At 45.7% G+C, this 12,527-nt stretch overlaps 1 protein-coding gene across 1 annotated transcript in view; it reads right to left on the minus strand.

Moving 5' to 3' along the window:
* The window catches only part of TM9SF1 (transmembrane 9 superfamily member 1), a 48,483-nt gene extending 36,789 nt beyond the window's left edge, over nucleotides 1-11,694 (minus strand). The window contains exons 1-4 of the mRNA XM_070728723.1: nucleotides 11,608-11,694; nucleotides 9,435-9,584; nucleotides 1,385-1,562; nucleotides 629-743 (exon numbers count right to left, since the gene is read on the minus strand). Coding sequence (XP_070584824.1) covers nucleotides 629-743; nucleotides 1,385-1,562; nucleotides 9,435-9,584; nucleotides 11,608-11,638 — 474 coding nt within the window. The 5' untranslated portion in view covers nucleotides 11,639-11,694. The remainder of the gene's footprint in view (nucleotides 1-628; nucleotides 744-1,384; nucleotides 1,563-9,434; nucleotides 9,585-11,607) is intronic.
* Between the last annotated feature and the right edge of the window lie 833 nt (nucleotides 11,695-12,527).

Raw genomic sequence — 12,527 nt, forward strand, 5'->3', positions numbered from 1 at the left:
GGAGGAAGTGGAGGAGGAAAAGAAAGAGGAAAAGGAAAAAGAGGAGAGAAGAAAAGGGAAGGAGGAGGAAGAGAAGGAAAAGGAAGAGGAAGAAGAGAGAAAGAAAAAGAAGGCAAAGGAAGACGTAAGTAAAAGGAAGAGGAGGAGGAAGAAGAGAGGAGGAAAAGTAAGAGGAAGAAGAGAAGAGAAGGAAAAGAGGAGGAGAATGAGGAAGAGAAGAGGAGAAGAAAAGGGAAGAGGAAGAGAGAAGGAAAGGGAAGGAGGAGGAAGAGGAAGAAGAGAGAAGGAAAAAGAAGGCAAAGGAAGAGATAAGTAAAAGGAAGAGGAGGAGGAAGAGAGGAGGAAAAGAAAGAGGAAGAAGGAGAGAAGGAAAAGAGAATGAGGAAGAGGAGAAAGAGGGAAGGAAAGGGAAGAGGAGGAGGAAGTGGAGGAGGAAAAGAAAGAGGAAAAGGAAAAAGAGGAAGAGGAAGAAAAGGGAAGAGGAGGAAGAAGAAGAGGAGGAGAGAACAAAAATAAGAGAAGGAGGGGAGAAGGGGAAAAGAAAGGGAGGAGGAACAGGAGGACTGTGGGGTGGGGAATTCTGGGAGTTGAAGTCCACCCATCCCATGGACCTCTCAGCCCTCCTTACCTCATCCACATCGTCCCCGAAGCCGACCGGCTTAGATATGGCATCCGAGATCTGTTGGGCAATGTCCTGCTGTTCGGTGATTTCGGCCATTAAGTCGTCCACTTTGTCAATGTCCCTAGAGGGGAGGGGAGGGAGAGAGAGGAAGAAGAAAGCTGTTGAGGGTCCTTGGAGGTACCTGAGTGGCCTTTGATTTCCTTGAAGGCGTTTCGTGACCTGACTAGGAAACACCATCAGTGCTCAAAGAGTTTGAAGAAAGGAGGAGGAGAGGGGGAGGAGGCGGTACTGGAGGGGGGAGGGGGAGAGGAAAAAGGAGAGGAGGAGGAGGAAGCTGTGGGAGTCCTTGGTTGTCTCTGAGCTTGGCGGTGGTGGTGGGTTTTTTCAAGGCGTTTCGTGACCTGACTAGGGAATATCATCAGTGCTAAAAGTGTTTGAAGAAAGGAAGAGGAGAGGGGAATTCTAGGAGTTGAAGTCTACCTGTCTTAAAGGGGCCAAGGCTGAAAACAAAACCAATGCTCTCAGCCAGAATGCTTCAAACATGGCCACTTTAAGACGGGTGGACTTCAACTCCCAGAATTCTCCAGCTAGCTATGCTGGCTGGAGAATTCTGGGAGTTGAAGTCCACCAGTCTTAAAGTGGCCATGTTTGAAGACCTCTGCTGTTAAATTAAAGCAAAAACACAGGTCGGCCTTTTGAATCTGAGGAGAACTGGAGGGCTGTCTCTTGTTATACCGCCCGGGGGGAAAAAGCGCTACACACATATGCTGGTGGGCCTCTTTCATGGCGCGCGCCGCGTCCGACATGGTTTTAAGCACTTCTGTGTTGGTGGTGGCGTTTTCGAGGGCCTCGCGCTGGAATTCGATGGTGGAGAGGGTCCCGTCGATTTGAGCCAGCTGCTGCTCGTAGCGTTTCTTCCTCTTGAGGGCTTGCAAAGCAGCTGCAATGAAATGAAGGTTGTAACAAATGCAGGGTTTCTAGTCCTCATGATTGAAACATAGAAACATAGAAGACTGACGGCAGCAAAAGACCTCATGGTCCATCTAGTCTGCCCTTATACTATTTCCTGTGTTTTATCTTACAATGGATATATGTTTATCCCAGGCATGTTTAAATTCGGTTACTGTGGATTTACCAAGCGCGTCTGCTGGAAGTTTGTTCCAAGGATCTACTACTCTTTCAGTGAAATAATATTTTCTCACGTTGCTTTTGATCTTTCCCCCAACTAACTTCAGATTGTGTCCACTTGTTCTTGTGTTCACTTTCCTATTAAAAACACTTCCCTCCTGGACCTTATTTAACCCTTTCACATATTTAAATGTTTCGATCATGTCCCCCCTTTTCCTTCTGTCCTCCAGACTATAGAGATTGAGTTCATTAAGTCTTTCCTGATACGTTTTATGCTTAAGACCTTCCACCATTCTTGTAGCCCGTCTTTGGACCCCTTCAATTTTGTCAATATCTTTTTGTAGGTGAGGTCTCCGGAACTGGACATAGTACTGTATTCCAAATGTGGTCTCACCAGCGCTCTATATAAGGGGATCACAATCTCCCTCTTCCTGCTTGTTATACCTCTAGCTATGCAGCCAAGCATCCTACTTGCTTTTCCTACCGCCCGACCACACTGCTCACCCATTTTGAGACTGTCAGAAATCACGACCCCTGAATCCTTCTCTTCTGAAGTTTTGAGAGATATTTATTCAGATACACACACTCCCGCCAACAGCCCCCACCACACACACAAGACAGGACATTTGTTAATTTGTGATGGTCATGTGAGGTGGCTTGCAAACGACCGTATCGCAAATCCCCCCCCGAAAGTCCTCAACGTATGACAATTCACTTAGCGACCATTGCAACTTAGAAGGCACTTTAAAAAGGGACTGACACCCACAGGTCTGGTTTGCCAGCCCCCATTTACAACCTTCACACCTGGCTCCCGACATGCAAAATCAATGGGAGAAGCCGGGCTCACTTAGCGGCCAGGTTCGCTTAACGACGGCGGTGATGCCGTGGTAAAATTGGGCACAACTCACTTAACAACCGTCTGTCTTAGCAACTTAAATTCTGCTCCCCGATTGTGGAGTTGAGGGGCTCATTGTGTTGGATTTATTAATAGGTCAGATCAGGGGTTTCCCAACTTTGGGAACTTGTGGACGTCAACTCCCAGAGTTCCTCAGCCAGCAAAGCAAGATCGGACATGCCAAACCCATTTGGCCCACAAGGGGTTGAAATCTGGCCCACGGAAACCAAGCCTTTGCAAGCTGAGAAGGTTGTGCCCTTTGGGTTTCTTTGCAAAGGGTGTTGCTCAATTCAGAGTGGGTCCTCTCTCTCTCTCTCTCTCAGTCTCTGTCTTTCTCTCTCTCTCTCTGTCTGTCCCTTTCTATCTGCCTGTCTCTTCCATTCTGTCTCTGTCTGTCTGTGTCTCTCTATCTCTCTGTCTTTCTCTTTGTTTCTCTCAGTCTCTCTCTCTCTCAGTCTCTGTCTCCCTTTGTCTTTCTCTCTGTCTCGCAGTTTATCTTAGTCTCCATCTTTCTTTCTTTCTCTCTCTGTCTCTCTCTCTTTCTCTCTCAATTTCTCTCAGTCTCTCTCTCTTTCTCTCTCTGTTTCTCTGTCTGTCTCTCTCTCTGTTTCTCTGTCTCTCAGTCTTTCTCTCTCTGTGTCTGTTTCTCTCTTTCTCTCTCTGTCTGTCTGTCCCTTTCTATCTGCCTGTCTCTTCCTTTCTCTCTCTGTGTGTCTGTCTGTCTGTGTCTCTACGTGTCTGTCTTTCAGTCTCAGTCTCTCTCTCTCTCTGTTTCTCTCTCAGTCTCTGTCTCCCTTTCGGTCTTTCTCTCTGTCTCTCTCGCAGTTTCTCTTAGTCTCCATCTTTCTCTGTCTCTGTCTCTCTCTTTCACTCTCAATTTCTCTCTCTCTCTCCCCCCTCTTTCTATCTGACTCTCTCATTCTGTCTCTCTGTTTTTCTCTCTCTCTCTGTTTCTCTGTTTCTCTCAGTCTCTGTCTCCCTCTCTGTCTTTCTGTCTTTCTCTCTGTCTCTCTCGCAGTTTCTCTTAGTCTCCATCTCTCTCTCTCTCTCTTTCTCTCTCAATTTCTCTCAGTTTCTCTCTCTCCCTCCCTCTTTCTGTTTGTCTGTCTCTCTCTCTCTCTGTCTGTCTGACTCAGTCTGTCTCTTAGTCTCTGTCTTTCTCTCTGTTTCTCTCAGTCTCTCTCTCTCTGTCTGTTTCTCTCTTTCTCTCTCTCTGTCTCTATCTCCCTTTCGGTCTTTCTCTCTGTCTCTCTCGCAGTTTCTCTTAGTCTCCATCTTTCTCTCTCTGTCTCTCTCTCTCTTTCAATTTCTCTCCCTCTCTCTCCCTCTCTTTCTATCTGACTCTCTCATTCTGTCTCTGTCTTTCTCTCTCTCTCTCTGTTTCTCTCTTTCTCTCAGTCTCTGTCTCTCTCTCTGTCTTTCTCTCTTTCTCTCTGTCTCTCTCAGTTTCTCTTAGTCTCCATCTTTCTCTCTCTCTCTTTCTTTTTCTCTCAATTTCTCTCAGTTTCTCTCTCCCTCTCCCTCTTTCTCTCTCTCTGTTTGTCTCTCTCTGTCTCTGTGCCCATCCCCGTCTCTTTCTGACAGGCCAAGTCAATGGGAGAAGCCGGATTCAACCAATAAGCGTATTAGTCACCAACAACTGTAGCGACTTGCTTAACCACGGGGGCAAGAAAGGTCGTAAAATGGAACAAAATCCACTCAACAAATATTTCACCCAGCCACAGAAATTTGGGGGCTGAATTGTGGTTGTGAGGTCTAATTTGTACTTTTTTTCTGGGATTTTACCATTTAAGCTCACTTTAAAATATGTGGACTTCAACTCCCAGAAATCCCTAGTCATCCTACCATAGCCTACTGTGGAATTCTGGGAGTTGAAGTCCACACCTCTTAAAGTGGCTGAGATTGAGAAACAGCTACACTCTAGGAATTTAAGATTGTTTTCTATCCCAGTTACTTATCAGCTTGACTTTGCTTAAGTAAATCCAGACAAGGCCAGCTAAAACAAAGAGATCTGGGGGTTTAGTATGTTGCCAGGGTGGAGGGAGTAGTTGAGGGTTATTATTGTTGTTGTTGTTTGAAGTTACGACGACATTGGAAAAAAATGGCTTAGGATCATATTTTTTTTACAATGAAGGTGTAGTATGTTGCCAGGGTGGAGGGAGTAGAGGGTTATTATTGTTGTTGTTATTATTATTATTTCTTTTACAGAGTGTGGTTCTATTTTTGTAAGCAACTGTGAGTCGGCAAGGGCGATTGGGCTGTAACATAAATAATAATAAATTAAGATCTCAGGGGTTGCCACGAAGAAGAGGGAGTCAAACCTATTCTCCAAAGCAGTGTTTCCCAACCTGTTTTGAGTCACGGCACATTATTCATATTTTCAAAATCCTGGGGAACATTGAAGGGGGGGCGGGCTAAAGAAAAGTTTGGACAAAAAACCCCTCTCTCTTCCTCCCTTTCGCTCTATTTCTCCCTCTTTCTCTCTTTTCCTTCCTTCCCTTCTTTCTCTCTCTCCATCCCTCTTTCTTTCTTTCTCTCTTTTTTGCTCTCTTTCTCTCTCCCTCCTTCCCTTCCTCTATGTCTTTCTCTCTCCCTTGCTCTCTCTCTCTCTCTCTGTCTCTCTTGCTATCTCTTTCTTGCTTTTTTCTCTCTTTCTTGCTCTCTCTCTCTCTTTCACTGTCTCTTGCTATATGTCTTTTTCTTTTCTTTGCCTCTCTTGCTATCTCTCTTTCTTTCTCTCTCTTTCTCTCTCTCTCTCTGCCTCTCTTGCTATGTCTCTCTTTCTCTCTTGCTATGTCTCTCTTTCTTTCTCTCTCTCTCTCTGCCTCTCTTGCTATGTCTCTCTTTCTCTGCCTCTCTTGCTATGTCTCTCTTTCTCTCTCTCTCTCTGCCTCTCTTATATGTCTCTTTCTTTCTCTCCCTCTCTCTCAGCTGACTGCAAACGGGAACCCTGACGGCGGCAGCTGGACGTGCTGCTGGACGCCGTATATGCCAGGCCCGCAGCGCCAGCAATTACGGCGTCCAGCAGCACGTCCAATTGCCACCGTCGGTGCCTCCACCCTGGAGCTCTCCCCACGACTGCTGCCATCTCCCCGCGACTGCCATCTCCCCGTGACTGCCTGCGGCCGCTGCAGCCAGCCCCCCGCCCCCACCGCCAGTGCCCTCCCGCCGGGCCCCAAAGGACACTTGCCGCCGACGCCAGGGAAGCTCCAGCTGGGCGGGGCGCTGCCGGTGCCTCCGACCTCCCGGTTCCTGCTCGATGCCGCGGTTTCTGGCGCTCTCCTGCTGGGCCCCAAAGAAGGAAGGCGGGAAAAAGGCACGAAGAATGAAGCTCTCCTTCTTCCTGCCTTCCTTCTTTGGGGCCCAGCAGGAGAGCGCCAGAAACCGCGGCATCGGGCAGGAGCTGGGAGGTCGGAGGCACTGACAGCGCCCCGCCCAGCTGGAGCTTCCCTAGCTTCGCGGCACACCTGGCCGTGTCTCACGGCACACTAGTGTGCCGCGGCACACCGGTTGGGAAACGCTGCTCCAAAGCACCCGAGGGTAGAACAAGAAGCAATGGGTGGAAACTAAACAAGGGGAGAAGTAACTTAGAACTAAGGAGAAATTTTCTGACAGTTAGAACAATTAACCAGTGGAACGGCTTGCTTCCAGAAGTTGTGAATGGTACAACACTGGAAGTTTTTAAGAAGAGATTGGATAACAATTTGTCTGAAGTGGTGTTGGGTTTCCTGCCTAAGCAGGGGGGTTGGACTATAAACCTCCAATGTCCCTTGTAACTCTGTTGTTGTTGTTGTATCATCATCTTCATAATCATCATCATCAATTCAACATAGCAAATGAGATCACTATGCTGGATTTCGTATTTTATCACCAATGGAGTGCTTCCCAAGCACCTAGGACTGTGTGGTGTAGCAGTGAGTTATATAGGCCGATCCCAGTAGAGTGGCCTTTTAAAATTGACAGGTGGAAATTTTGTCAATTCCAATGATTTTCAAATGTCTGCTGAAATCCTTTGGCATTGTTATTATTATTTATTTATTAGATTTGTATGCCGCCCCTATTGTTGTTGTTGTTGTTGTTGTTGTTGTTGTTGTTATTATTATTATAGAAACAGAGAAACATAGAAGACTGACGGCAGAAAAAGACCTCATGGTCCATCTAGTCTGCTCTTATACTATTTCCTGTATTTAATCTTACAATGGATATATGTTTATCCCAGGCATGTTTAAATTCAGTTACTGAGGATTTACCAACCACGTCTGCTGGAGGTTTGTTCCAAGGATCTACTACTCTTTCAGTAAAATAATATTTTCTCACGTTGCTTTTGATCTTTTCCCCAACTAACTTCAGATTGTGCCCCCTTGTTCTTGTGTTCACTTTCCTATGAAAAACACTTCCCTCCTGGACCTTATTTAACCCTTTGACATATTTAAATGTTTCAATCATGTCCCCTTTTTCTTCTGTCCTCCAGACTATACAGATTGAGTTCATGAAGTCTTTCCTGATACGTTTTATGCTTAAGACCTTCCGCCATTCTTGTAGCCCGTCTTTGGACCCGTTCAATTTTATCCATATATTTTTGTAGGTGAGGTCTCCAGAACTGGACACAGAATTCCAAATGTGGTCTCACCAGCACTCTATATAAGGGGATCACAATCTCCCTCTTCCTGCTTGTTATACCTCTAGCTATGCATTATTATCATCATAATCATCGTTAGGACTATCAGAGCATTCCCCAGGGCTCAGTTGTGGTTGTAAGTGGAGGACCACCTACAAAGAACAGGAATCCCAATATTTATGTTTATCATTACAGGCTAATGAGGAGAACATCTTTCATTTTTTTTTTATTCCTACAAGGATCCCCTTATTTTCCCCAGCTCCTCTTAGCTGCCTTGTATAAAGAAAACGTACAGAAGATGTTTTATAAGTGGCATCTCCCACCAACAAGAATAGCAAAGATAAATACAAAATTATTGCCGGTCTGTTGGAAGTGTGTGACTTCACTGGGTACTTACTATCACACGTGGTGGGAATGTAAAAATCAGAAACATTTTGGACAACAATAAAACTTTGGTTGGAAGAAATATTGATCATGCAATTGATCATGCAGAATGCAGCTGCGAGAGCAATCATGGGCTTTCCCAAATATGCCCATGTTACACCAACACTCCGCAGTCTGCATTGGTTGCCGATCAATTTCCGGTCACAATTCAAAGTGTTGGTTATGACCTATAAAGCCCTTCATGGCATCAGACCAGAATATCTCCGGGACCGCCTTCTGCCGCACGAATCCCAGCGACCGGTTAGATCCCACAGAGTTGGCCTTCTCCGGGTCCCGTTGACTAAACAATGTCGTTTGGCGGGACCCAGGAAAAGAGCCTTCTCTGTAGCGGCCCCGACCCTCTGGAACCAGCTCCCCCCGGAGATCAGAACTGCCCCCACCCTCCTTGCCTTTCATAAAGTTCTTAAGACCCATCTCTGCCGTCAGGCATGGGGGAACTGAGACATCTGCCCCGGGCCTATACAGTTTATACATGGAATGTTTGTGTGTATGCTTGCTTTTAATAATGGGGGTTTTAGTGTTTTTTAAATTATTAGATTTGTTTTTACATTGTCTTTGTTATTGTTGTGAGCCGCCCCGAGTCTATGGAGAGGGGCAGCATACAAATCTAATTAATAATAATAATAATAATAATAATAATAATAATAATAATAATAATTAGACTTAAAGCCAGAACTTTTCCTGCTAGGGATAACTAGGGACACATATGAGAAAATTACCACCTATCTCATGCTGCATAACTTGACTGCTGCAAGTCTCACCTGTGTTCAATATTGGAAGAACAGGAATATACCCACAGAAGAAGTTATTCTATATAAAATACTAATAAGTGCTATGATGGAAAGACTAACGCTTGAATTGAAAGAAAAAAATGAGACTGAGTATTATGTAACTTGAAATCAATTATACCACCAGTGGGAAGAAGGGAGAACCATGTTAAATTAAAGAAACTTTATGGAGAAGTAAAATGTATGTGTATATATATGTATGTGTGTGTAACATATTTTTGCTGAAATGAAAATGAAAGGAGACTAGTATAGATCTATTTCAAGGTTGTTCCCTCTTATCAGCTAGCCATACCCTCACTGGGATTTGAACCTGTAGCCTTAGAGAATTAACCTTTAGGCCACAGTATCTCATCCTTTCAGCTTTGTACCAGGGGAGTGTTATATTTTTTCTGTCTAATCACCCTGGCATACCCAAATATGGGAGGACCTTAATGCTTCCTTACATACATACATATTTGGTGAACAACAGTTTTAAAGTGAAAATTGATGTAATAATTTAGGGTATTTAAGTGTACATACTAAATCACATTTGTTAATTGTTTCTTTTTTGTTGTTGTCTTTTTTAATGTGTATTTTATCAATTAAAGTAATAATAATAGTAATAATTAATAATAATAATATCCAACAATGGATTATAACTCATTTAGAACCACCGCAGGGATTCAATTAACAACATTGGAAAAAAATGAGGCCAAACCCACTCAACAAAACTTCTCCCTTGACGACATAAATTCTGGGCTCCACTGTGGTTGTAAGTTGAGGACTACCTACTTAGAATAGGAAGGCCAATATTTGTGTTTATCATGACAAGATATGGGGAGAACGTCTTTCGTATTTATTTTTTTATTCCTATAAGGATCCCCTTATTTTTTCTCCAGCTCCTCTTTAGGGTTCAGGTGTGGCTACTTCCCCAAACCCTTCCCCTCTTTCGTCTCCTACCTCTTTTATTCTTTGTGCCATGTTTCTTAGCCGATTGCAGTTCCTGCTGGATCTTCTCTTCCAAGAATTCCTGCTTTTTGACCAGGATGGTTTCTGTCTCGTGCAGCTTTTGGATGGCCTCCTGTGGGGTGGGGGCCTTGGCCTTCTTGCCTGGAGAACAGGAAAAGGGATTTTTGGGGGTGGGTGTCACAATGAAAATATTTGACCAGTTCAAGAAGCATTTTCAAGACTACGGCCATGAATCCGTTTGGTTCAGAAATGGTGGTGTCATTGTTCCCGTCAACTTGGGGCCCACTATCCCCACTGAATGTGGAGCCCATCATCCTCATTGAGTTGGAGGTTCAATTAACCCCATTGAGTTGGGGGTCCCATCATCATCGTTAGGTTGAGGTTCTCATCATCCACATTAAGTCGGTGGCCCCCATAATCCTCATTGAATGGGGATCTCATCAGCCCCTATTGAGTTAGGGATCCCATTATTCCCGCTGAGTTGGAACCCCCATCATCCCCATTGCGTTGGGGGCCTCCATCATCCCCATCCAGTTGGGGATCCCATTATTCTCATTTAATTGGAGGTCCCATCACCCCCATTGGGCCTCCCATCATTCTCATTGGATTGGGGATTGAATCAACCCCATTGACTGGGGGGCTCCATCATTTCCATTGGGTTGGGGTCCTCCAGCATCCCCATTGAAATTGGATCCCATTGTTCCTACCGGACTGGGAGTTCAATCAACCCCATTGAGTTGAGGGCCCCATCATTCTCATTGGGTTGTGGGTCCCATCATCCCCATTGAGTTGGGCCCCCCATCATCCCCATTGGGTTGGGACCTTCATCATCCCCACTGAGTTATTCCCATCATATTGAGGGTTCAATCAACCCCATTGAGTTGGGACCCCATTATTCCCATTGAGTTGGGGATTCAATCAACCCCATTGAGTTGGGACCCCATTATTCCCATTGAGTTGGGGATTCAATCAACCCCATTGAGTTGGGACCCCATTATTCCCATTGAGTTGAGGGGCCCATCATTCCTATTGGGTTGGGACCTCCATCATCTCCATTGAGTTGGGATCCCATTATTCCCATTGGGACTCCCATCATTCTCATTGGATTGGGGATTCAATCAACCCCATTGACTTGGGGGCTCCATCATTCCCATTGGATTGGGGTCCCCCAGCATCCCCATTGAAATTGGATCCCATTGTTCCTATCGGACTGGGAGTTCAATCAACCCCATTGAGTTGAGGGCCCCATCATCCCCATTGAGTTGGGACCTTCATCATCCCCACTGAGTGATTCCCATCATATTGAGGGTTCAATCAACCCCATTGAGTTGGGATCCCATTATTCCCATTGAGTTGGGGATTCAATCAACCCCATTGAGTTGAGGGGCCCATCATTCCCATTGGGCTGGGGGTCCCAACATCCCCATTGAGTTGGGGGCCCCACCATTTCCACTGAGGTGGGACCTCCATCATCTCCATTGAGTTGGGGATCCCATTCTTTCCATTGGATTAGGGGTCCTATCCTCTCCATTGGGTTGGGCCTCCCATCACCCTCATTGGAAGGAAGTCCCATCAACCTCCATGGGTCGGCATCCAATGATTCTGTTGCAAATCCCAACCTAATGCATTAGTGGACCACACCATTTTTGGCGGGGGAGGGGGTTTGTATGCATCCGCAACCTTAACCTTTGTATAAAATTAATTCAGCTTTTTTTTAAAAAAACGCTATTAAAAAAAGAAGAAGAAAGCAGACATTGTCAAGGTGGGGCTAAATCAAATCTGCCACGCAAATTTTGCACATCCATCCTCTTCACACACCCATCCCAAAATAATGAGCAGGTCCTTTTCTGCTCATTTAGAGGGGGAGGGGTTGTCAATGTACCCCTTCACCAGCCCTGGTCAGCAAGAGCCATGAAAACCATCCAGGATCTTCAAACCACATTTTTTTGTAAATAAGGCCCCAGTTCTAAGGGGCAAAATAGTAACCCCCTCATTTCTCTCTCTTTTCATCCTTTCTTTCCTTCCCCTTTTTCTTTCTTTTTCCCCTTCCCCCTCCCTCGCGCCACTTGGTTGCTCCCAAGTCCCGGGATCCCCAATGGGCTATGGGCGATACCAACTCACTGTCGGGGGGTGGAGGGGGGGAAACTAGAATAAGGAACCTCACCTTTCCCAAACAGCTTCCCTAAGCCACTCATCTCGCCTGGTGGGGAAATTCACTGGGTTTCCTCTTCCGGCTTCACCCACCTACCAACCTTGCCCCGCCCCGTCACGTGCCAGAGGGCGGCAACAAATTAAAGGAATAGCAAGTTTTTGGGTGGATGCGTTCGTCAACGACCGGCTCCCGAGCGAAGCGAGCATAGAAAGAGAAGGGGTACGCAAGGAGAGGTGTCACGGAACGACATCAATTTTGCACTCTGGGCATTGAAATGGTTACCTTGAAATGTTAAGCAAAGGGATTAATAAATTAAAAGCAAATTAATTGGTGGGAGAGCCTCGAAGTACTTCCATTGGGCCTTCAAATATCCCTCAAGCACTAACTCTTAATAGGAACCGGAAATAGGGGTAAAATGACAGCTTTTTTCTCTGAGGCCTGTTAGAGGCATGTGATGAAAGCATTGGGGGAGGGAGAGAAAAGGATTTGGAAGAGCCGATAAATCATGTGCTTTGTGACGTCACCGCACCGCCCTTCCCTGTCTCTTAAAGGAACCGTGACAACCCCCCCCCCCAATCTTTTCCAGGCCTTAAAGTGACTGCACACTTTAATCCACTCAGATTCGTTTCTCTGAAATAGTATTGAGCTGGGGGGGGGGGGGCGGGTCCGACTAGAAGACCTCTAAGGTCTCTTCCAACTCTGGTGTTCTGTTAGTCATTTCTTTCCCAGATCCTCACAGGTTGTCTTCGTTTAGTGACCATTTGCGGTCACAAGGGCAGTGAGGCAAAAAAAGGGATGGATGACTGCTTTTCACACAATCGTTGTGGTCACATGATCAAAATTTAGATGCTTTGACAACTGACTCGTATTTATGATGGTTGTGGTGTCCCAGAGTCACGGGACCTTCTGATAAGCAGTCAGTGGAGAACTTG

This window comes from Erythrolamprus reginae, chromosome Z (genome assembly GCF_031021105.1).
Source record: "Erythrolamprus reginae isolate rEryReg1 chromosome Z, rEryReg1.hap1, whole genome shotgun sequence".
NCBI classification, from domain to species: Eukaryota; Metazoa; Chordata; class Lepidosauria; order Squamata; family Dipsadidae; genus Erythrolamprus; species Erythrolamprus reginae.